We start from the raw sequence: 26,519 nt of genomic DNA, 5'->3' as shown, positions 1-26,519 counted from the left end.
ATAGAGTGGTAAAGGTGAATGGTATACTTGCCTTTATCGGTTGAGAGGTTGAATACAAGAGTCAGGTGGTCATGTTGTATAAAGTTTAATAAAACTTTGGTAAGGCAGCATTTGAATATGTGTGCAATTTTGGCCATCCCATTGCAGAATGGATGTGGAGGTTTGGGATAGGATGCAGAAGAGGTTTACTGGAATTAGAGAATATTAGCTGCATGGATTGGAGGGTATTAGGTGTATGGAAAGGTTGGACACATTTGCATTGTTTTCTCTGTAGCATCAGAGGTTGAGGGAAGACCCGATAGAATTATATAAAGTCACGAGAGCCATCAATAGTGTTGGCAGAACCGTTTTCCCACAGTCGGAATGTCAAAGACCAGAGGGTATACAAGGGAATAGTTAAAAGGAAGTTTTTGGGACTATATTTGTCTGTCCAGCGAGAGAGGTTGTCAAGTGACCTTCGCTTGGGCACTTTGGTATGCAGGGAATGGAGGTGATATGGATCACATATATGCATATAAGATTAACAGCATCATGTTCAGCTCAGACATTGTGGCCTCAAGAGCCTGCTCCTGTGCTGTATTCTATGTAGTATGTACTTCAGTTCCCAAAAGTCGATATCTGGGATCACTTCAGCAGAATGATATATTGACTGTCCCCCTTTCTAATTGCTCATCATAGAATGTGTTTCCTCCTGAGTGATCTGTATTGAACATAAATTTGGCAGCTTTTTCTGTGAATGTTCAGCAAGGTGTTATGTTCTTTAGAAGTGTCTTTAAATAAATCGAACTGCTGAACATTTAGAACTACTTCAAAAAGGGCACGTCATCATTTTGAGGCCTATAAAAAACTTTAGGGAATCCCAACTACAGGGTACTGCCAATCCTGCAAATGGCAGATTCAGCAAAGACCAAAAATTGCATTATGATGACAGGGAAGGCCATTCCTAAATGTTAAGGAAGGCCTGTGCTGAGTGCGATGAGAAGAAGGGATTGGGTTCTTCGATCATGTTGCCCACAATTAAACCACCCAGCAAAACTCATTGCTAACATACGAAGGGCAATTTCCTGTGCAACGTGTTAGAGCTTGGGGTGACCTACACTTACTTGAGACAGATAAAGAATCACCAGGAAATTCATTTGACTGAAACCCATGAATGGCTTCTGTTGTCTGTCTATCCAATGATTCCAATTTTTTAATCTTATTTGTATAAAAAGAATGACTGATAGAAAAGTATTCCCAGTGCAAATAGTGATCCTTGCCAACATATTTGGCATGCTACTCATTTCAGATAGACACAAGATGCTGGAGTAACTCAACGGGTCAGGCAGCATCTCAGGAGAAAAGGAACAGACAGAAGTCTGAAGAAAGGTCTCGACCCGAAACGTCAGCCATTCCTTCTCTCCAGATATGCTGCCTGACCGCTGAGTTACTCCAGCATTTTGTGTCTATCTTCAGCTATCTTCAGCTATCTTCCGCTTAACCAGCATCTGCAGTTCCTTCCTACTCATTTCAGATATCATCTCCGGAAGCAGGGCTCAGTGCTCTCTGCATACCTCCACATATATTTTTTTCACTTAACTTGATCAGCGAATGCTGATTATTCTAACAATGATTTAAGATTAAAAAATCAAAATTTGATTACTGTGGGATACATGGTTTCTTTCTCTTCTTTCCAAGCTAAATAAATTGAACTGCCTAATTACCCTGAAAATACTACCAGAAGGTTGTTGCTTTTAAGGTAGGCTTCAGTTCTAACTGGCCCTTCAATTTAGGTAGATATAACACCTTTTCCTTCGGAGTGGAAAGTCCAGGATTGGGGAAGGGGTGGGGATTTGGGGGGGGAGGGGGCGGGGAGGGGGGGACGGGGGAGGGAGGGAGGGAGTCAGTCTACCCCCACAACAGATGGGGGAGGAGTTGAACAGTTTGATAGCCATAGGGGAAAAGGAACTCCTGAAGTGTTCAGTGCTGCATCTTGGAGGAACCAGTCTGTTGCTGAATGTGCTCCTCAGGTTGACCAGTGTGTGACCAATGTGAATGCTAAGCTAAATTTACTGGTATGTTGCATTTCACATGCTATGTTCAATGACCCCACTTTCAAACAAAAATACACTTTCACTGAACAAAACTATGGGGGTTAATGGGAGCTAGTGGCCTAGCTTTGTCACAAAATAGAGAGATACAGGTTTATTGCAAGCAAATGCAAATCACAAAGATAGGCATCACGATCGGCAGTGAAGAGGTTGGTAGAAAGAGCCCATTTCTGTACTGTATGATTCTATGAAAATGCCAGAGATACAACTTGATGACTGTTTAATGAGGTAAATGAACACTTGAATATTAATCCCGTATCTTTGACATTTTAAAGCAGCATAGAAACAGATTCTAAAGTAGATACAGTGAGAAATAACTGGAGAGCAAAGAAGTATAGATTCATAAAGAGAAAGGAGAAAGGTTGGAAAGATAAGTAAAACACGTAAAGTGTTATATTTTGCAGTAATGAGGTGAGAGTTTCAATTTGCACTTTTTGTGTCTCTAAAGTCTAGCAGAATGGCAGGAATATAAATCTTATCGTTACATGGATTCTTACGATACCAATAATGGCTTTCACAGTAAACCTATCTTTTATGCAATTTCTGTGCCATTTATGTCTGACTTTTAATTCATAAGGATTTATGAAAATTACTGTTTGAGTCAATGGCCTAATAATAATTACAATCACATACAATTTTCATAACTTAAATAAGGTAGACAAACCAGAATGAATTCTGCCTGATATGATTATGACAACTGCTGGTTTCCCAAGTTTGTGGTTTATGTAAATAGTACTCATTAAAATTTATATTCATAATTTACTTTTCATTCATGATTATCACAATGGATTTGATATTTACAATAAAAGTTTTATCTTGGTCTTGCCGAACATCCCAATTATTGGCATCCCATACAAACACGCATCTGGTAGACCAGCAGGATGGATGGGAATGGATTTGCTGGCTGCAGTGGAGCTGCAGCAGCATCTTCTTCTGCTGGGCGGGAATGGGGATATCTGCCCTCTCTCCCATTCCTCACCAGCAACAAACGGGGGCTGAGTCAAGTCAAGCAGAGCTGGGAGCGCGGAGCAAATTCAGATGCTCACTCACTGAGTCAATGAGGCCGGCTGGCGGCCACTTCTCCCACGTCTGCTCTCTCTCCTGTCACAGCTATTTCAGTGTAGGAAGGAACTGCAGATGCTGGTTTAAACCGAAGGTAGACACAAAATGCTGGAGTAACTCAGCGGGACAGGCAGCATCTCTGGAGCGAAGGAATGGGTGACGTTTCGGGTCTAGACTCTTCTTCACCCATTCCTTTTCTCTATAGATGCTGCCTGTCCCGCTGAGTTTCTCCAGCATTTTGTGTCACAGATTTTTCTGTGATCATCTCCTACACACTCCGTTCATTTCCAACTCATCAACAGCTAAGGTTTTAGTCTTAGAGATACAGTGTGGAAACAGGCCCTTTCAGCCCATTCTGACCATTGTTCACCCAAACACTAGTTCTATGTCCTAGACAAGGGGTGTCAAACTCGTGGCCCGCGGGTCAGATGAGGCCCGCGAAGGGGTCTGATCCGGCCCGTGGGATGATTTCCCCGATGCCAGAGTGGGCTGCAGCTGTTCGCGATGCCGGATCAGACTACGTCCGCGCATGCGCGACGCGATCTGGTGCACATGAAGTCGCATTTTCCCCGTGACCTAAAATTAGTTTAAATGAGTTTGACATCCCTGTCCTAGACCATACAGTGGCTAATTAACCTACAAACCTGCATGGCTTTGGAATGTGGGAGGAAACTGGAGCACCTAGTTACAGGGTGAACATGCTAACTCCACACAGAGAGCACCCATTGTTAGGATCGAACTCAGGTCTCTGGCGCTGTGAGGCAGCAGCTCTACCAGCTGCGTCACTGTGCCGCCCAAGAGTTGGAACGGTTTTCAGGAATTAAACCCTATTGTAACCTGGTGACTTTCTGTGACAAATTTTTACTGACTTGTCAAGAAATACTTTCTGCATCCCGCACTTCATTCCCATTCAATGTTATATGAATTGAAGTTTGCCTATTAAACAAAATTAAAATATTAGTACATTTAAGTGATAATAATTACTGTGTTTGTGTTTCATATTCCACAGAAAGTGAGTTTAGTAAAACATTCAGGTCAAGAAGCATCTGTCATTCATTCCGGTTATAATGAAATATTATTTTAGTGTTGGGAGTGGAGTGACTAAAGGTTTTAATATCAAGGGATGAGCAAATACTAAGTTGTTTGTTGTCTTAACATACAGACACACACTAAATCCCATACACAGTGAGTCTGACCAAATGACCACAAAATCATTGACAGATCAGTTAGGTTACCAAGTGTGTTCATATAAAGAATTACCATTGGAAAACAAGAGTTAATCTTTTTCATTTAGAATTCATTGTTGCTCCCATATTGAACATGTGAAAATTATAGCATTCTCTATTAGGAATTGGCATTGAGCCCTTACTGATATTTGGAATCCATCAGTATATTTGAATCTCTATCTCTACATTCCTTGAGTTGTTTATTTTGGAAAGTTAAGGGCCTCTCCCACTTGCCGATTTTTTCGGCGACTGCTGGCGTCGTATCAGTGTCGTCAAAAGATTTTGAACATTTTAAAATCCAGCGGTGACAAAGAAATGTTGCGACACTTGAAAAAACACCACGTGTCAAACGTCATCACGCCGCGTCACCTCCACATCACGCTGCGTCACGCCACAAATTTTTTGGTGACCTGATACGTCAGTCAATGATGCCGGCAGTCGCTGAAAAAATCGCCAAGTGGGACAGGCCCTTTAGTTATGTGCGTGTTAACCTATCAGTTAACACGCACATGATGAGCAAATGACGCCCAAGTGGGACAGGCCCTTAAGTTACTTTAATGTAGATACAGCATGGAAACAGGTCCTTCATCTGACCAAAGTCCATGCCGACCATTGATCACCTGTTCACACTAGTTCTATGTTATTCCATTTTGCCTAGACAGTTTACAGAGGCCAATTAACCTAAAGACCCGCACATCTTTGGGATGTGTGAGGGAATCAGAGCACCCGGAGGAAACCCATGCGGTCACAGGGAGAACGTGCAAACTCCACACGGACAGCACCCAAAGGTCAGGATCGAACCTGTGTCTCTGGCTCTACACCACTGTGCCACCCAAGTGCCCACCACTTCCAGAAGCTGATTCAGTGTCTGCAGCCCAAAAATGCCAACATAGAGGAAAATTGACAAATCCCATGAGGGCAGCATAAAAGTTGAATAATGGGTGACTTCAACTGGTCAAATTGGTATTGTTTAAACACACCCAAGGCAAACCCTACTGCATGACAATACTACAAAAGAGGTTCATAAGTTCTAGGAGCAGAATTGGGCCATTCGGCCCATGAAGCCTACTCCGCCAATCAATCATGGCTGATCTATATTTCCCTCTCAACCCCATTCTCCTGCCTTCTCCCCATAACCCCTGACACCCGCACTAACCAAGAATCTATCAATCTCCGCCTTAAAAATACCATTCACTTGGCCTCCACAAACATCTGTGGCAATGAATTCCACAGATTCACCACCCTCTGACTAAAGAAAATCCTCCTCATCTCACTTCTTCCCTTCAAATACTCATTATATATTAACCCAATCATTCCTGCGATCATTCTCATAAATGAGCACCTCATCCTTGAATGGAAAATGTGTCAAATTCACTGCAGCATGGGTCTTGCAAGGCAGGGGATTCATTTGAATGAATGAAGTTTTCACTGTAACTTAAAGTGCAACATGGGAGCCAATGAACCAGGAAAAAGTAGTGAACAAATGTGACAATATTCCTCAAAAGAAGACACAGTGCAAACAGGTGGAGGTAAGTGTGAAGGATTTGTGCACCATTTATTCGTAAATTGTCTTGGGATTTTATTCAATACAACATTGACATCATTTGGTGTTCACATTTATATGTGGGACACAAGAAACAGTTGACCAAAAATACTATATTATGGGATACTACTTTTCTAATTCGAAGCTTTAGATTCATTCGGTGACTAGTTTAGTAGACCTGCTCAAAGTCTCTAAAATTGCTTCTCGAAAGTCATTCCTTCAGACTCATCACGTAACAAACTAACCTCCACATCAAAAACATACACACTGTTGATAATATATGTTAGCTTTCTTTTATCTTCCTCAACACAATTGCCTCACTTTTTCTTTGTTGCTTTCTCCTTTTCAACTTGCTCCTGTTCCTCGGGTAAGAAAACACTTACTGTAAAGTCACCTGTCTCGGTGCCGTATTTGTTTTTCACGAGGATGCTGTATTTGCCAGAGTCCGTGGTCCTGACATCGGTGATGGTAAACGAAGCAAACTTTCCAGATTCAAACTTAAGTATCAGATGATCATCTTCGATGAGTTCCTTTTCGTTCTTCAACCAGGAGACGGCAGGAACTGGATCTCCCCACACGTTACAAGTAAGGTTAAGTGACTACAAAGACAATAATGATATTCAATAATTTTATCAACAAACTCCAAGATTGCTGTTTAAAACAATATATGCTTATTTCACATTCAAAATGCATTTTCTTCAGTCCGTACATTTTCTTATAGAGATACAGCATGGAAACAGGCCCTTCGGCCCACCGAGTCTGCGCCGACCAGTGATCCCCACACACTAACACTATCCTACGCACACGAGAGACAATTTACAATTAAACCAAGCCAATTAACCATATAACCATATAACCATATAACAATTACAGCACGGAAACAGGCCATCTCGACCCTTCTAGTCCGTGCCGAACACATAATCTCCCCTAGTCCCATATACCTGCGCTCAGACCATAACCCTCCATTCCTTTCCCATCCATATAACTATCCAATTTATTTTTAAATGATAAAAACGAACCTGCCTCCACCACCTTCACTGGAAGCTCATTCCACACAGCTACCACTCTCTGAGTAAAGAAGTTCCCCCTCATGTTACCCCTAAACTTCAGTCCCTTAATTCTCAAGTCATGTCCCCTTGTTTGAAACTTCCCTACTCTCAGTGGGAAAAGCTTTTCCACGTCAACTCTGTCTATCCCTCTCATCATTTTAAAAACCTCTATCAAGTCCCCCCTTAACCTTCTGCGCTCCAAAGAATAAAGCCCTAACTTGTTCAACCTTTCTCTGTAACTTAGTTGCTGAAACCCAGGCAACATTCTAGTAAATCTCCTCTGTACTCTCTCTATTTTGTTGACATCCTTCCTATAATTAGGCGACCAAAATTGTACACCATACTCCAGAATTGGCCTCACCAATGCCTTGTACAATTTTAACATTACATCCCAACTTCTATAATTAACCTACAAACCTGAACATCTTTGGAATGTGGGATATCCCGGAGAAAAGCCACACAGGTCATTGGGAAAAAGTGCTAACTCTGGACAGACAAGCATCCGTAGTCAGTATTGAACCCCGGATCTCTGGTGCTGTAAGGTAGCAACGGTAGGGCAGGCACCATGGGGCAGTGATAGAGTTGCTGCCTTACAGCACCAGAAACCCGGTTTCGATCCCAACTACAGGTGCTGTCTGTACTGAGTTTGTACTTTTACCCCGTGACCAGGTGGGTTTTCTCCGAGATCTTCGGTTTCCTCCCACACTCCATAGACATACAGATTTGTAGTTTAATTGGCTTGGTATAAATGTAAATTGTCCATAGTGTGTGTAAGATAGTGTTATTGTGCGGGGATTGCTGGTCGATGCGGACTCAGTGGGCCAAAGGCACTGTTTCCACGCTGTATCACTAAACTAAACTCTACTGTCCCACTAATGCCACTGTACCGCCATTTAGATTGTAGTCATGTTTATTTGTGAATAGTTCTTTTGTTAATCAGTGGAAAACTAATAGGTGCAACATCTGTCTTAATAATCATTGGAAATCTAGTAGGGCCAATATATGTGATGATATGTTTGACATATTATTAATCTTTACTTAGTGTAATATTCAATTAAATATAGAAAGCTTGCATCACACTTGCCATCTAGAAGTATGCCAACATTTACCTTTCTTTCTTGGATTGTGACAACATCAGGCAAACCTCCAGTAACCCGAGCGCGATCTAATAGAAAAGATTTCAAAAATGTTTTGGCGTTACACCAATTAAGCCATGTATCAAATTACAAATCTTTGGAAACTAAAATTATGGGTGTGCAGTCATCTAGTTGAGCGAGAAACGGACAGAGATTAGGTGGGAATTTGGTGTTTTCTCTATTTGGAACACAGAAAAATTAGAAATAGAATATTAAAACAATATTAATCATAGGGCATTGTCATATCCCTAGCTGGGCATTTCGTGAGGAAATTGCAGAACACTAGACATGTGACTGAAATGGTCCCAGTGAATGCTGGAAGAGGTTCAAAGTGGTGAATAGCTGCCCTCTGAATCAATAACTATGTAATTTCCAGATAAATATATAATTCTATATTCTCAGGAACAAAGTAGGATTTTAAATACATCTATTATAATTATTAGTAAATGATTTATTAAAACTGCAATTTTATATTAATATTTTTATGTAATCATAATATATCTATGAATGTAATACTCACTTTTCTCAGCAATTGCAGCCTGTCTGTATTTAGAAAGTTGAAAAAGAAATTAAGACAAAATTAACCAGCTACATGTGATGTATACAATCATAAAACATCAGTGGGGCAGTGGGGAGGAAAGAAAAAGTGGTCATGGGGAAAGATCGAGAATGGTTAAAGATTGCTAAGGAGACAATAGATGTACTGACGGTGAAAGAATGGGAATTATGGATGAGGAATGAGAAGAGAATGGATAGTGGGAAGGGGAAAGGAAAATAGTGATGTCAAAATCTTCCAATGTGATGAAGTGAATTTCTAGGGAATGGTTTAGCAGGAAATACCTCGATTTTTTAATTAAGTTGGAGCAAAAGGGATGTTTGAAAAACTAGGCTTCACCAGAGAACACAGCGTCTTCTGTTTTTTATCTCACTGATATCAGTCCTGTTTCTGTGTCTACAAACCCAAGTTGGTAATTGAGTGGGGATTGTTTTGATACGTTGATTTGATAGCAAGGTTCACTACTATCCCAAAACACTTACATAAAGATACATGAATTCAGATTTCAAATTTCAAGAGAGAATAAAAATTGCTACATGGTATTCCAGAGTTACTATATGTTAGCAAATAACAGTGAAAGCATAGACAGATACTTCAGACAAACTTGATGTAAAATGTATCAGTTCAATGCCACGGCCTATATAAAATGTCTTTCAAAATATATAAGATACTAGACCAAGTGCAGACCTGTTGGGTCTGTTACCCCAACGTGCGGTTGTGGGGGGGGGGGGAGGCGGCATGCAGCGTCACACACTAACTACCCCCCCCCCCGCACTCACGCTAATGGAGGGGAGGAGGGGGGAGAGAGAGAGAGAGAGAGAGAAGGGGGGAGAGAGGGGGGAGGGGGGGGAGAGGAGAGAGGGGGAGGAGAGAGGGAGTGCTGAGAGGGGGGTGAGATGAGGGGCGGGGAGAGGTGGGGAGCAGGGAGGGGGAGGGAGGTGGGGAGGAAGGGGGTAGGGGTGTGTGGAGGGGAGGGGGGTTAGGGGAGGGGACGGTGGGGGAGGGTAGGAGGGGGGGAGAAAAAGAGGGGAGAGAGAGAGGGGGAGAGGAGGGGGGGGAGAGGGGGGGAGAGGAGGGGAGAGGAGAGGAGAGGGGGGGAAGGAGAGGGGGGGAAGGAGAGGAGAGGGGGAGGGAAGGAGAGGAGAGGGGGAGGGAAGGAGAGAGGGGGAGGGAAGGAGAGGGGGGAAAGGAGAGGGGGGGAGAAGAGGGGGGAGAGGAGAGGGGGGGAGAGGAGAGGGGGGGAGAGGAGAGGGGGGAGAGGAGAGGGGGGAGAGGAGAGGGGGGGAGAGGAGAGGAGGGGGGAGAGGATAGGAGGGGGTGAGAGGAGAGGAGGGGGAGAGGGGGGAGAGGAGAGGGTGGGGAGAGGAGAGGGGGGAGAGGAGAGGAGAGGAGGAGAGGGGGGGAGAGGAGAGGGGGGGGAGAGGAGAGGGGGGGGGGGGAGAGGAGGAGAGGGGGGGGGAGAGGAGGAGAGGAGAGGGAGGGGGGGGGGGGAGAGGAGAGGGAGGGGGGGGAGAGAGAATTCCTTTTTACTTCAACCCAAACCCAAACAACCATTTGCAGGCAGTGCTTTTTTACCTCTAACCATATTTTCATTTTCAAACCAAATTAAGGGTACTCACAGTGCTGTAGACATTTGTCAGTGTCATTCAGAGCTCTGATTGAGGCACACCACTTGCAGAGACTGATTGAGGCACACCACTTGCAGAGACTGATTGAGGCACACCACTTCCTGGTTTTATAGTCCCTCCCCCTCCCTCCAGCAGGGGCAGCAGAGAGAATGGGGAATTTTGTAAAACCATTAATATCTCTGTCAATTTTCATCGACGGGAAAAATCCTCGGCACACATGCGGCGGAGGGGGGCTCTGAGCGAGGTGGCCAAAAATGACGGCCGTAGGTGGCGGCGTACTCTCGGAAATCGCAGCACAGAAAGCCAAAACCGGTCAAGAACAGACTTTTAGTAATATAGATATCGTCAAACTCTGTGTGCATTTTTCATCAAGTTAAAAATGACTTGCATTAATGTGTTTCAAGATCTCAGGAAATCCCAACAAAACAATAATTACAGGCAATGAATTATGTTTTGAAATCCAGTCACTATTGTATTGCTGAAAATGTAGCAGGTAACTTGCATGCTCTCACGAAGAGTGGAACACCAATGTCCAGATATCTACTTTATTAATATCCATTGATTGTTAAATACTAGCAATGACATGGCTACTTTCCTCATCAAAATAATGCAATGAGAGCTTTCAAGCATAGTTTAACATTTCATCCAAAATGCAGTAGCGCTAATCATGTTTCACCACCTAATTACTAGACTGGAATGTCTCCCCAGATTTCAAGTCCTGAAGCAGGATGCTCCCATGAGAGTGCTGTTAATTTTAAAATTTAAGGTAAGATGGACAAAATTTAATAGGAACCTAAGGGATAACTTTTTCACTCAAGTTATAGGTAACTTTTTCACTCAAGTTTTCACTCAAGTGGTGGGTATGTGGATCGAGCTGCCAGCAGGGGAAGTTGAGGAAATATTATAACACAATTTAAACTACATTTGGACAGGTGCATGGATAGGAGATATTTAGAGGGATATGGGACATTGGGAGGCAAAAAGGACTAGTTTCGATGACTCATCTCCATCGGCATGGACGAGTTTGGAAGAAAAGCCCGTTTCTGTGCCGCATGTATCTGTACAGATATAGAAATGCAGTGCAGAATCAGGCCCTTCAGCCCACCAAGTCCACGCTGAACAGCAATCCCCGCATATTAACACTATCCAACACACACAAGGGAAAATTTACATTTCTACCAAGCCAATTAACCTACAAACCTGTACGTCTTTGGAGTGTGGGAGGAAACCAAAGATCTCAGAGACAAGCTACACAGGTCACGGGGAAAACGTACTAAGTCCTTACAGGTTTGAACCTGGATAATAATAATAATGGATGGGATTTATATAGCGCCTTTCTAATACTCAAGGCGCTTTACATCGCATTATTCATTCACTCCTCAGTCACACTAGGTGGTGGTAAGCTACTTCTGTAGCCACAGCTGCCCTGGGGCAGACTGACAGAAGCGTGGCTGCCATTCTGCGCCTACGGCCCCTCCGACCACCACCAATCACTCACACACATTCACACACATTCACACACAGGCAAAGGTGGGTGAAGTGTCTTGCCCAAGGACACAACGACAGTATGCACTCCAAGCGGGATTCGAACCGGCTACCTTCCGGTCGCCAGCCGAACACTTAGCCCATTGTGCCATCTGTCGTCCCGATCTCCAGTGCTGCAAGCGCTGTAAGGCAGCAACTCTACCACTGTGTCCCTATGATGTTAATCAAACCTTAGTTGTAAAGGACACATAGTGTGTGCACTTGTCGTGCATTTAAAAAGGCATATTGAGCAAGTAGTGCAGGAAATCTGCACCAGCGGATATATATTCCAGTAAGGCCATGCAACTGAAAAGTCCCCATAAAAATGGACAAATGAAACACTTAGTAAAATGTTAGTACTTACTTCAGCCTCTGGAATTCTGCAAACGCTTCATCAAATACTTGAAGAAGAACAGAGACAGAGATGGTTGTTAAAATGTATCAATTCGTTCAGCAAGTGTAATTAAACAAATGCAACCAAATAGATTTACAATTTCCTGTCCTGGTGGAAAACTGCTATTGAAGATTGCTTGACACTATGGAAACTGATCAATTTTCTGTTTCAGTTTTTCCCGATGGACAATAGGATGAAAATCCACACCAGATGTTCATATTATAATTTCTGCTGTCGTGGAATTTCAGTTCGTTCCACAGATCCCGCCTCCCATTTTCTATTTAGGAAGGAAATTTGGCCGTTCTGTTGCACCACACCAAACATCACGAAACTTGAGTTTATGACTTCATCCCCACATACCACGTGAAATTCAGAGAATATTAAATTAACCACACTGACTCCAAACATTTCCCTGTCAAACGAACTACCCTTCTTTTTCACCTGAAACGTCACCTGCTCCTTCTCTCCAGAGATGCTGTCTGACCCCCTGAGTTACTCCAGTTTTTTTGTGTCACCGTTCTTTGAGGCTATTTTTTAATGCAATTGGTAGAAGTAATGAAACAGGTCTTTTTCTTGAAGCAAGAAAGTCAGATAGAATGGCTGGATCGAAATGAAGGAAAGTGCTTGTGGAGTACCATTCTTCACTATGATAAAGCAGACTCATATGACTGAATTGTCAAATGCTGATTCTGAAGTCTTATTTCATCAAATATATAAATGTTCAGGACTTTATAATGCAAGGGGCTATATGGGGTGCACAGCAATCAGCACAGAGTTCAAACTCCATACAAACTGAAAGTAATATAAATTCTGTCAGAATTAATTACTTTCAAAATAGAAATAAATAAAAGTTTAAAAAACTGTTATTCATAATAAAGAAAGAAAATATATTCTCACTGATAATACGGGTCAGCGATCTGCACATATCATTACATTAACTAGTTGACACATTTTAAGATTGGTGCTACTAATTGGTGCCACCGAGATAGCAATGTTTAAGATTTAATCGCCAAAGTAACAGTTTTAGCAATCATAAAACAATGTTCTTTTTAATGTTCTTGTTGCATCTTGACACAAGGCAATTTTTCACTGATCATAATCAACGGGTGAAATTCTAGTTTGTTTTCCACCTCAAAGTCTATCATTGTTTGACTTTTCAATAGATCTATTCTTAGGAATTGTTCTTGCTTATCAAGGTAAATTACCTCAGTGGGAAAAATTGAATTTATCTAAACTACCTTGGCAGTCAATACGATATTGACTTTGAGCACTCCTGCTCAATTATAACATGGATTAAAGGCTCCCTTGAAAAACATTTTTCAGGTTAAAACTCAGTTCCAAAAACATGATGATTATATTATTTACATCCTTCATCTTTCTGAATAACATCTTCAATATGCCATAATTCTTTCCAACACATTTTCTTTATGAATTTTGCAAATATTGGAACATAGAATGTGATTTTATCAGCAAAACATGTGACAGGAAGGAAACACGTTACAGTCTATCATGGAGCATGTTGGTTTCACTTTACATCAGATTTGATGATACCTTGATTGATAATAGTAAAATCAATTCCAGAAATTCCAGTGCCCTGGATCGCAAGTAATGTTTATCAGAATGCTGTCAGGATTAGAGGGTTTCAGCCTCAAGGAGAGGTTGGATAGATTTGGATTGTTTTCTCATACAAGTCGGAGGTTGAGGGGAGACCCGATAGAAGTTATGAGAGATAAAAATGATGAGAGGCATGGATAAGGTAGATGGTCGAAACCTTTTTCCCCAGGGTGGAAATGTCCAACACTCGAGGGCATAACCATAAAGTGAGAGGGAGAAAGTTTAATGGAGATGTGCGGGACAAGTTTTTTACACAGAGAATGGTGGGCGCCTTGAATGCATTGCCAGGGTTGGTAGTGGAGGCAGATATGATAGTAAGTAGTTAATAGTTTAGGAGGGCAGTTGTAGCTAAATAGTAGTTTGAGGCTTTTAGATCGGCACATCAAAGTGCAGGGAATAGAGGGATATGGATAATGCACAGGCAGTTGAGATCAGTTGAACTTGGCATCAGGCTCGGCACAAACATTATGGTCTGGAAGGCTCTTTCCTGTGCTGTACTGTTGTTCTATGTTCAATGTTTGGGATGACAGATGGCACAATGGGCTAAGTGTTCGGCTGGCGACCGGAAGGTAGCCGGTTCGAATCCCGCTTGGAGTGCATACTGTCGTTGTGTCCTTGGGCAAGACACTTCACCCACCTTTGCCTGTGTGTGAATGTGTGTGAATGTGTGTGAGTGATTAGTGGTGGTCGGAGGGGCCGTAGGCGCAGATTGGCAGCCACGCTTCCGTCAGTCTGCCCCAGAGCAGCTGTGGCTACAGAAGTAGCTTACCACCACCGAGTGTGACTCAGGAGTGAATGAATAATGCGATGTAAAGCGCCTTGAGTATTAGAAAGGCGCTATATAAATCCCATCCATTATTATTATTATTAATGTTATATTAACAGGTAATGGCTCACCTAGCTGATTATATTCAACCCTCATTATCAAATATGCTTACACTGCTAAATTGTTCCCATTCATTTGAGGAAAGCTCATTTACACTGCAGGTGGCTTAGATGCTGCCAGCAATGTACAAATATTCCTGATCCCAGCAAATGGGATATGGCCATGAGGAGCTTTGCCCCAAATCTGCTCTGGTCGGCTCTCCATCCGAGGTTCTGGTGGGTTTTCAGTGGGAGGATGGACCAGCAGCAACATTTTATTACAACATCATCATTAAACTGCATGAAGTAGCTGAGTCACCCTTACCAGTTCCGCTCAATTCGACAGATTTTTTGTGACCCTCTTTTCCATCGAAGAGTTCCAGAGTATATTTTCCCTGGTCCTTCTGCGTGGGCTCATTAATCTGCAGCCAGATCTGTTCCCCTGTAACACCACTCTTTACTCTATCCGTCGATGCAAGTTTTGTGTCGCTGCAGAAAGACAACTGGCATTTTAAAGGCATTCTGAACTCTAGGTTGCATTTTTTTAAATTCTGTTCCCAAATAATGTAATGAGAAACCAGGTCAAATAACAGGCACTGTTAAACACTGTTAAACTGGCACAACATTTGAAAGACATTGAGGCATGCACATGGATAGGAAAGATTTAGAGTAAAGGGATATGCACCAACCACGGGCAGGTGGGGCTAATGTAGATGGGCCAAAGATGACATGGGCAAGTTCATAAGTTGTAGGAGCAGAATTGGGCCATTCGGCCCATCATGTCTACTCCGCCATTCAATCATGGCTATTCTATATTTCCCTCTCAACCCCATTCTCCTGCCTTCTCCCCATAATCTCTGACACCTGTACTAATCACGAATATGTCAATAGGCGCCTTAAAATGATCCATTAACGGCCTCCACAGCAGTCTGTGGCAATGAATTCCTCATATTCATTACCCTAAAGAAAATCCTCCTCATCGCACTTCTTCCTTTTATTCTGTGGCCTCTGGTCCTAGACTCTCCCACTAGTGGAAACATCCTCTACACATTTACTCTATCCAGGCCTTTCATTATTCGGTAAGTTGGGCCGAAGGGCTTGTTTCCATGCTGTATGACTGACTCTATGACTGAACACCCTACCTAGTTATGCTTCTCTGCGAAAAACAAATACAAGAGGAGAGTTTTGGGAGCCTCTCTGATTGAGGCAGCAGTTGGAAAATTAGACATGGTCAACCCACCTGCAAAGCTCCTAACCCTCATGTACGAAGTGTATTGAAAATGATTTCTTACTTGTGATGCCAGATGATCTTCAAATCCTCCAGGTAGTAACTAACAAAGGAGTAGAGTCTGATGCCGTGCTCTGTACTCTGTACCTTCACCTCAGTTGCAGTCAGAGCTACAATGTTAACAAATAAACACTCAGTTTCAAAGGTCAATTTGGGAAAGCAGAAAATTAGCAACAATATGTTCTTCAGAGACAACTCACCAGCCATACGACAAACTTCAGTTATCAGGTCACTGAAAGCTGCAAAATTAAGATCAAATGAGCTGGATGTAGATATAATAATATTCTTTCTGCTTCAATTATCATAGATGACACATATTACATTGCAATAGATTCTGCTTCATATTCCTCCCATCTACTTATTTATGCATAGGGAGCCAGTCAAAGGTTAAAATGTCTGTTAATTTAGTGGCTTAACAAAGGAGGTGGGTGGGGAGGAGAGGTTTGTTATATACATGGTGATTAATGGCAGGATTTACAGGTAGCATTGCCCAGAGGACTGAAAGCCAATGTTTTTACTTGTAACCTTTGCATTTAATATTTTGGAATTTCACATTACCTCTAATACATCCCTTAATTTTTAGTAGGAAGGAATTGCCAATGCTGGTTTACACTGAAGATAGACACAGCCGGAGTAACTCAGTGGGACAGGCAGCATCTCTGGAGAGGAGTCTGAGGAAGGGCAGGGCTGCCAACATTGGGTGAAAGTTGGGAGTGAAAAATTGTGAGAGACCAAGCCTGAGGTGTCCCCCCTCCCATTGGTACGGAGCTTTCACATTTTTCAGCTTGAAATTGTGCAATCTGGTGCATACTGTAGCGAGTCTTTTAACTTACACTTGAATGCAATATTTATGATTTAAATTGGATTAGCTATGAATACGGTTAGGCTAAATTACATTCCAAATTACATTCCACAGTACAGCCAGGCTCTGATCAACAGGTGCAGCACATGAATGATCTTAACATATTCATGTATGGAAATCAGATTATAATCAAACATTTGGCCCATGTTGACCAATCTGGGTCTCACTGCACACCTGGTACTACTCCTGACCCTGACTCCAGTTGCATACCTTCCCTCATTCCTGACCCTGAGTCCAGCTTTACACCTGGCCCCCTATTCTACCCTGATCATAGCTGCTTAGCTGCTTAGGTTCCCAGTCCTGAACACTCCCATTGTCCCAGCTTTGACTGCACACCTAGTACTATCCCAGACCTTGACTCTGAATGCACACTTGGCCTTGCTCCTAGCCCCTCTGCACTGACAATATATCTGGCCCACACATAAAGCCCCATATCTGACCCCTGGACTTAACCTATTACGTTCAAGTCCACAGGTGCTTATCTAATGCAATAATCTTTTATGGGGCACTTCACAGACCAAATTGTCTATAACAAAATTTGCCACATCCATTGGCTTCCTTGTTATCTAACATGCTAGTTACTTTGTCAAATAAGTCATCAATTGTTTGAACACAGTTTCTCATCCATAACATTATACTCACTCAGCTCTATAAGTATTCTATTACCATTTCCTTCATTTTCTTAACAAACTGTCCTGAAGTAATATTTTCACCCCCAATATTTTCAGTATTTTGCTCTCTTCCTCTCAGCTGGGACTTTTCCGAAATGCAAAGTCCAATAACTATATATTTAAGCAATATTATTCTATTAAATGTGATCTTGAGAGTACATAATATTTTCTGTGGTATTCATAACACAACAATGATAAAAAAAATCTTTGTTTTGATTGCACCTACCAACATGCATACATTATTATATTACAGTTAATATGTACCGAGGGCAAATCTTTGTTCCAATGCTCCCCATTCCCAATTACTTTTACATTGAAGTTCCCCGCTCACATCTGGCAATGATCTCTGTCTGAACCAGGGGCCACAGAGCGTTTTTCAAAGTGGGCTGAGTGATCACTGATCACTGGCCTTGGGGGTACCTGGCGAGAGAGTGGAGCAATTAAGTGGGGGGGAGGGTGTGGGAGAGGGGGCGTCCCCCCTCCCATGGTAGGGACCTTTTGAAATGTTATGTATTAAAATCATGTTTTAGTGCATTGTAGAAATATGATTTCAATGTTTTTTGTTTGAAGTATTTTTAAGAGGTAACTTTTTAAGGGGTAACCTTTTCCACACAAAGGGTTGTGGGTGTATGGAACAAGCTGCCAGAGGAGGTAGTTGAGGCAGGGACTATCCCAACATTTAAGAAACAGTTCGACTGATACATGGATAGGACAGGTTTGGAGGGATATGGACCAAAAGCAGGTAGTGTAGCTGGGACATGTTGGCGGGTGTGGGCAAGTTGCGCCGAAGGGCCTGTTTTCACACTGTATCACTCTATGACTACATTATTCCTCCACCATGCATGAATGCTTCAAAATCAAGTGGTCGAGTTTTATTGCCATATACTCAAGCATAGAAACATAGAAAATAGGTGCAGGAATAGGCCATTCAGCCCTTCGAGCCAGCACTGCCATTCAATATGATCATGGCTGTTCATTTAAAATCAGTACCTCGTTCCTGTTTTTTCCCCATATCCCTTGATTTCGCTAGCCCCAAGAGCTAAATGTAACTCTCTCTTGAAAACATCCAGTGAATTGGCCTCCACTGCCTTCTGTGGCAGAGAATTCCACAGATTCACAACTTTCTGCGTGAAGAAGGTTTGTCCTCATCTCAGTCTGAACTGGCCTACCCTTTATTTTTAAACTGTGACCTGTGGTTCTGAACTCCCCCAACATCGGGAACATTTTTCCTGCAGTTAAAGTAAGTGAAAATCTAGCAGGCAAGCAGGATGCTTTCACCAACCACCCCCATTTGAATGCCACTATCTTCCACCCAGTGTTTGGTACCTAATTCTGGTTGTCCTCCAGGATGCACCGAGCCGCAGCCTGATCCATGCCGGTCACCTGGGTGAATTCGGCACAGAGACTCTCACGCCAGCGGCGCAACGCTTCCGACGCCTCCGATGGCCTGGGACTCTTGAACTGAGGCTGCTCCATGGCCAGAGTGCAAGCCTCCGATGGCCCTGAGGCTTGCACTGAGGCTGCTCCATGGCCGTGAGTGACTCGCCAGCCCGGCAAACACTCGCCAGCTCCGGCTCCCCGTCCGCATCTGACCCCACCGCTGCTTCTGCTTCTACTTTCATCCCTCCCTCAGCCCCGGCTCTCCAACACCCGCGGCCCATGCACTTTTGAAATTTTCGTTGATCACAGAATTTCTCACGACAGTGTGCGAAATTTGTGGTCAGCGTGAGAGCGTGAGAATTTGGCCAAATGCGTGATTCTCACGCTCAATGCGTGAGAGTTGGCAGCCCTAAGAAGGGTCTCGACCCAAAATATTTGTTCTCTCCAGAGATGCTGCCTATCCCGTGGTGTTACTCCAGCATTTTGTGTCTATCCCTTAATTTTTGTTATCTGGTGTAATTCTCGAGGGAGCTAGAAATAAAGGAAGAAAATGCCGGAAACACTCAGGAAGCAGGTCAACCAACAAGTCCTGAGTATTTCCAGCAATTTCTGCTTTTATTTCAGATTTCTAGCATCTACAGTCTTATTTCTTTTTCAGGTGGTCCACTATTGAATGTGGTTAAATCTGGAATAACCTAAGCATCAATTCAAGCTCATGGCCTATATTTTTCGGGTCTGTTACCATCTAAACATATATTATGATGCACAACAGATTTAAAGCAGGGGGCATAGTGAAAAGCTTATTGTTACGTGCTAACCTGTAACCAGATTGTGAAAAGAGAGCCAAAATGGAAGGAGGCTGTGGGAACAGATCAGAGCTTTACTCATGGATGGACTGGGATCTCAAGGGTCACATTGGAGTATCAAGAATGGGGTGGAGGGTGGATGAGAGGAGTGCTATAGACTGCTTTGGGAGGTCAGGGGCATAGCTGGGCCAGACTCTAATGATTGTAATGCCTGATGGTGAACTCCACTGAGGGTGGTTTATGTTGGCAACAAAAAGAGCTAAATCTTCATTTCACTTCCATAGAGGAAGTTTCACTTCCACAGGCTTCGTAAAAAGTCTTAAAACTGGGCCATCATTAATATCTGGGTCACATTCTTCAGATTATATTTTCTTTAGTACCTGTACCTCACCTGGCTTGTGCACATGACAATTAACTCAACTCAACTTCATTTGAAAGTGTGACTTTAGAGTCGGCAATTCCTCAGCCAGCGATCGGCTGGATGGCTTCCAAGTGGGTCGGCAATCCCCTAGAGAAGGCTCCAAGATCAAAGCAGTTTGGTCCGCTCCTGATAATTGATTATTCCTAATCTCCATGAGGGGGGAATTCTGGGCACAATTTGATTCCCAACCCTACAGATCTTTTCACGGGAGTATGTTCTGATGTGGGTGAGATTAGAATGAGGGTACTCCTGCCGCCAGCTTTCCCAGGTCAGCCGTGAAAAGCAGATTAAATCAGTCACCAGCTTGAGTGAGGTACTTGCATTGGCAACCTGCCCAGATGAGTGAGTTGACAGCCTAGGCCTTCAGAACACTGCTTACCACCTGGACGTTGGCTTGTTGAAACCGTGTTCCTAACACATTCACAATTGCTCTTGATTTAACCCCTTACTGACCGCCAACCACACATTCTCAATCATGTAAAATCTGGGACATGGTTAATGTCAGTAAAACCGTACCTTTCTCAAGCAGTCGAAGCACACTTGAATCTCTTCCTCTGTCGTCTTTCAGTACAATTTCATAAACACCAGCGTCCTTCTTTGAAAACTATTGGTAAATATTAAATCAGGAATATTGCATCAAGCACAGATATTTATGTTTACCATAATTATTCTTTGCCAGCAACCTTTTGAAAATGTGGCCTGTGTGCCTTTTAAAAATAAATTCCAATATTCACATATAAACTCTAGTGGAGTTTATATCAGCTAATTTTAGGATGGTAATAAGGAGGTATGTATGTATGTATAAAAATCTGCAGCGAATCACATTGCTATTTCATATAGTGGTGAGGCGATTTAAAATACTAATAATCCAGATATACCCTTTAATTTTCTGTTGGCTTATGGAAGCAAGGCTGTGATAAATTTATCTCTATAGTCAAATAGCCCAAATGCGTGCTGGGGGTTCATAAGTTTGTAAGTTCTAGGAGCAGAATTAAGACATTTGGTCCCATCATGTTACTCCGCCATTCAATCATCGCTGATCTATCTTTCCCTCTCAACCCCATTCTCCTGCCTTCTCCCCATCACCACTGACACCTGTACTAATCAAGAATCTGTCAATCTCCACCTTAATAAATATCTCTGCTGCCAATATACATTTCCTTTGACATTAATTAGTAGAACTGCTTTCCATCTTTGCTGGCAGCTGTTCTCTTATACGTTGAGCTATTCCTAGAAACTTTGATATGTGGCGTGGGTTAATTTAGTGCAATGATTCAATAGATAGATTTTTTATTTGACTGGAGAGGAGTGCAATATAGAAACATAGAAAATAGGTGCAGGAGGAGGCCATTTGGCCCTTCGAGCAAACACCGCCATCCATTCTGATCATGGCTGATCGACCCTTATCAATAACCCGTGCCTGCCTTCTCCCCATATCCCTTGACTCCACTAGCCCCTAGAGCTCTATCTAACTCTCTCTTAAATCCATCTAGTGACTTGGCCTCCACTGCCCTCTGTGGCAGGGAATGACATAAATTTTGTAGAGTTTTGGGTTGGGCTTCTCAACTCTGAAAATTCAACCAGGCGTTTTTAGATGGAATTCACTCCAGGAAACCTGATGCGATTTCTGCATCAGAAATCAGGCGGCAAGGTGGCGCAGTGGCAGAGCTGCTGCCTTACAGCACCAGAGACCCGGGTTTGATCCTGACTACGGGTGCTTGTCTGCACAGAGTTTGTACGTTCTCCCCTGACCTGCGTGGGATTTCTCCAGGTAGCTCCGGTTTCTTCCCACACTCCAAAGACATAGAAACATAGAAACATAGAATATAGGTGCAGGAGTAGGCCATTCGGCCCTTCGAGCCTGCACCGCCATTCGATATGATCATGGCTGATCATCCAACTCAGTATCCCATCCCTGCCTTCTCTCCATACCCCCTGATCCCTTTAGCCACAAGGGCCACATCTAACTCCCTCTTAAATATAGCCAATGAACTGCCTCAACTACCTTCTGTGGCAGAGAATTCCACAGATTCACCACTCTCTGTGTAAAAAATGATTTTCTCATCTCGGTCCTAAAAGACCTCCCTCTTATCCTTAAACTGTGACCCCTAGTTCTGGACTTCCCCAACATCGGGAATAATCTTCCTGCATCTAGCCTGTCCAACCCCTTAAGAATTGTGTAAGTTTCTATAAGATCTCCCCTCAATCTTCTGAATTCCAGCGAGCACAAGCCGAGTCTATCCAGTCTTTCTTCATATGAAAGTCCTGCCATCCCAGGAATCAGTCTGGTGAACCTTCTCTGTACTCCCTCTATGGCAAGAATGTCTTTCCTCAGATTAGGAGACCAAAACTGTACGCAATACTCCAGGTGTGGTCTCACCAAGACCCTGTACAACTGCAGTAGAACCTCCCTGCTCTTATACTCAAATCCTTTTGCTATGAATGCTAACATACCATTTGCTTTCTTCATTGCCTGCTGCACCTGCATGCCTACTTTCAATGACTGGTGTACCATGACACCCAGGTCTCGTTGCATCTCCCCTTTTCCTAATCGGCCACCATTCAGATAATACAAAGACGTACAAGTTTGTAGGCCAATTGGCACGGTATAATTGTATTTTGTCCCAAGTGTGTGTGGGATGGTGCTAGTGTCTCTGGCCGGCGCCGTCTCAGTAGGCCGAAGGGTCTGTTTCCGCAAACTAAACTAAAAAAATGTGTACATTCGTGGAATTCCCGCTGCATCATTCCTGTCTGGAAATTAGTACATTGTTTTAGCTGGGCAAAACATTGGGTATTCCAGGGACAACCAGGCTGTCACTGCAGTACATCAGGTTGTAATTTCATTCAGGGAAGTGTCACCCTCCAACTCCTCTCCTTGTACCTCCATACTGCCAGCATAACCCTGCACATTCTCTCACATCTCACCCCCAACTTGGCATTGGCCTGAATCCCTCAATGTCCTGACCAATCCAGGACACCGGCACTGATATCCAAGCTTGCCCCTCAGCAGATCCTCCTCCAGGACCTTTCCTGTGTACCGGGAATTGGGTCACACCCGCATCCCTGGATTGCTCTGTCCAACAATTCAATTCAATTCAATTATACTTTTCTTGCCACATATACCTAGGTACAGTGAAATACTTTGATTTGCATACAACCCTGCAGATCTCACCTAGGCAGTACTCAAGTGTCACATCGTGTCTAGTGCCGACAAAGTTACAAAAGTTCACCGAACATTTCTATCTACTGCCTGCCCGTTGCAAGTTGTGGCAGTCACCCTCCCCCCCCCCCCCGCTGGTTCCCCCCATTCATTCGTGGTGGTTCCCTGCTGGCCCCTCCATTGTTCTTGATGGTTCACCCCACTTATGATGACCATTCAGCATTAGTACTGATTTCCAGTACTCAATATCCTGCTGGGTCCAGGGTTGAGAGCTGTCTGCTCCTACGGTCTCCAAGTCAACTCGAATAAGGAATCCGTCAAGAAAAATAGATGTTCGTGGTGGCATTAAAACTCCACAACATGTGTGGGAAACCTGTGTCCACATTTCCCGACTGCAGTGGTTCCATCTATACCTTCAACCCTGCTGCCTCTAACAGGTCACACTTCCTATTGTCCGGGTAATTAGTCTAGATATCTGAACATTACTTTCATACCTGTTGCACCAACAAAGTACACACACCATCCTTGAAGTCATGCTTCTCATCAAACATTATCTCTCTGTCATCTTTATACCAGATGATTGATGTCTCTTTCTTAATATTAGCCACCTAAATGGAAAGAAAGTAAAGAGGAGTTTTAGCTCATATGTTTGGTTCTCCCTTTCTTCTGAAATTTTCCAGGCGGCTTGGTGGTGCAGTGGTAGAGACCCGGGTTCGATCCTGACTATGGATGCTTGTCTATACGGAGTTTGTATGTTCTCCCAGTGACCGCATGGGTTTTCTCCAGGGATCTCTGGTTTCCTCCCACACTCCAAAAACATATGGGCTTGTAGGTTAATTGGCTTTGTATAATTTTAAAATGTACCTAGTGCATGTAGGATAGTGTGAGGATTGCTGGGCGGCGCAGATTCGGTGGGCCGAAGGGCCTGTTTCCACGCTGTATCTCTAAACTAAATTTAAAGATTCACAAGCATGGCAATGGGGTGTTCTATTTGTTTTTCACCTCTTCTCAAAACCTCTCTCCAAACAATTCCTCATGTTGGCCTGTGATTCAATTAGCATTTGTTAATCTCAGAAAATTATAGAAAATGTGATATTTGGCATTAATATTGTTCTTTTAAAATATATTAATTCATATTTGGAAGGGCCCATCTATCAGCATGGCGTCTGGAATAGAAAAATAAAAGGTCAGGGATGTTCCCTTCCCAATCACTTTTCTAATGCATAATAGGATTTATGCATTAACTCCAGTGTTGTTGCTGTGTTTTGCATGCTTTTACAACTTTTATATAAAGAAAACACTGACTATTATCTTTCTCTTCCGGACAAGATACTTAACTGCCCTTTAAATATTTAAGTCATTAACTCTTTTATGGAATTGGAGAATCAAAGAGCATGCTTTAACAAAATAACTGCTTCACCTTGCATTTCAAAAGTACGTTGCATTCACTTGTAACTTCCCATTCAAGATACTCAACAAAATGAGGACCTGTTGGCACAGAATTTTCCACAAGATTAAAAATAATTCAGTTTCGTTTTTATCACATTGATTGAATGGACATAGATTTCATCTCGTGTGTTTTATCATCTGTCTTTACATTTAAAGAAAAAATTTCTATGATTTTCTTAGTATTTTTGTTAGCAAGGATCTGCATAAGAAGTAATAATGTTAGATCATTGGTTTCATAAACAACTATATTGTATCTGATAGGAAGGGAGGGGATACATTAAGTGCTGGTGTAACTCAGCAGATCAAGGCAGCATCTCTGGAGAATATGGATAGGTGATATTTTGGTTCAGGACCCTTCAGGCGGATTGTGGTGGTCGGGGGAAGGGGGGAGAAAGCTGGAAGAGAGGACAAAGCCTGGTAAGTGATTGGTAGTTACAGGTGAGTGTGAGAGAGGGTTTGGATAGACAGATTGTTGGACACAGGCCAGAGATGAAAAGACAAAAGGTGTGAATCAAGGATGGAAAAAATGTGAATTGTGAGTCAACCCCATTTTACCTTGGGCTGATGGTCCTGTGAATAGAGACAGGGAGAGGCAGCAATCAAGTGATGCAGTGTGGTATTAGCTCCTGATTATAGTCCATAGAGGTTCGGTTAGATACCTGTGGCAAGTGGTTGCTCAGCTGAAGGAAAAATATGTTACCCCGCAGATAGCTCGCACAGAGAAGCAAATAAACCTTGGATCTTTTCCCAGTTACTTGGAAATGGGTCACAAGGGCAACAATATTTCAGGCCTGGGCTAACATTTATCCAGCATCAGATTCATAGGTTGCATCCAACACAACTCTCAGAAAGTGGAGCTTCCAGGGGAAACCTACAACCTTCACTCATAGAGTCATAGAGTGATAAAGTGTGGAAACAGGCCCTTCGGCCCAACTTGCCCACACCGGCCAACATGTCCCAGCTACACTAGTCCCACCTGCCTGCGTTTAGTCCATATCCCTCCAAACTTGTCCTATCCATGTACATATCTAACTGTTTTTTTAAAGTTGAGATAGTCCCAGCCTCAACTACTTCCTCTGACAGCTTGTTCTTTACACAAACCACCCTTTGCTTACAAGACGCACGAAGAGCACATTCACAGACTTGGACACAATCTATTGTGGCTCAACCCGTGTTTTATAAGTGCTCCGCAAGGCATCTTTGCTGTTGCGATCTATGCTTCCATTATAAAGCCTAACATCACCTGGAAGACTAGTCGGTTGACGGGACCAGGAACTTTGCCCGAGGGCTCGTCAGGGCCCACCTGAAGGCTCATAGGACGGCGTAACCGACTGCTGACATTGGGCACAAGGAGGGTGAACTGGGGTAATGCCTCTAATGCCTTCAAGGACGGCTGTAGGGGGCACCCCTGGGACACAAAGATGGTCAGGAGAGGAAAGCAGATGGACGTCTGTCCATGGGAACTGCTCCAGTCCACTGAGTGCACGGGCCAACCGGAATTTAGACTTTGAATGATGGTGCCAAAAAATGGCAGAGGTAGCTTGTGTAATATATGCAAAATGAATTGCACTGTGCAGTTACATATGTGACAAATAAGACACCATTGACCATAGGACAGCACTCAAGGTTAGGATCGAACCCGAGTCTCTGGCGCTTTGAGACAGCAGCTCTACATGTGGGCTACATGTGACACTCCACTACTGTATCCTACCTTCCTCAGCCCCCAGCCTTCCCAATTCACTTCTCCAACAGCCTTTTACACTGCTGTCCTTTTGCTGCGAAGGGTGGAACATTCT

General features: G+C 43.2%; 1 protein-coding gene across 3 annotated transcripts in view; it reads right to left on the bottom strand.

Annotated features, from left to right (window-relative positions):
- Nucleotides 1–5,904: 5,904 nt before the first annotated feature.
- myom1 (myomesin 1) overlaps nucleotides 5,905–26,519 on the bottom strand; it is a 94,776-nt gene continuing 74,161 nt past the window's right edge. For all 3 annotated transcript variants that reach the window (XM_033019592.1, XM_033019594.1, XM_033019593.1), the window contains 10 exons: nucleotides 24,695–24,762; nucleotides 23,769–23,882; nucleotides 20,631–20,718; nucleotides 16,175–16,213; nucleotides 15,979–16,084; nucleotides 15,012–15,175; nucleotides 12,179–12,215; nucleotides 8,627–8,649; nucleotides 8,080–8,135; nucleotides 5,905–6,520 (listed from right to left, as the gene is read on the bottom strand). In XM_033019592.1, the coding sequence (XP_032875483.1) occupies nucleotides 6,239–6,520; nucleotides 8,080–8,135; nucleotides 8,627–8,649; nucleotides 12,179–12,215; nucleotides 15,012–15,175; nucleotides 15,979–16,084; nucleotides 16,175–16,213; nucleotides 20,631–20,718; nucleotides 23,769–23,882; nucleotides 24,695–24,762 (977 nt within the window). In that variant the 3' untranslated portion in view covers nucleotides 5,905–6,238. The remainder of the gene's footprint in view (nucleotides 6,521–8,079; nucleotides 8,136–8,626; nucleotides 8,650–12,178; nucleotides 12,216–15,011; nucleotides 15,176–15,978; nucleotides 16,085–16,174; nucleotides 16,214–20,630; nucleotides 20,719–23,768; nucleotides 23,883–24,694; nucleotides 24,763–26,519) is intronic.

Source organism: Amblyraja radiata, chromosome 4 (genome assembly GCF_010909765.2).
Source record: "Amblyraja radiata isolate CabotCenter1 chromosome 4, sAmbRad1.1.pri, whole genome shotgun sequence".
NCBI lineage: Eukaryota > Metazoa > Chordata > Chondrichthyes > Rajiformes > Rajidae > Amblyraja > Amblyraja radiata.
This window is presented reverse-complemented; position numbering and strand designations above follow the sequence as displayed.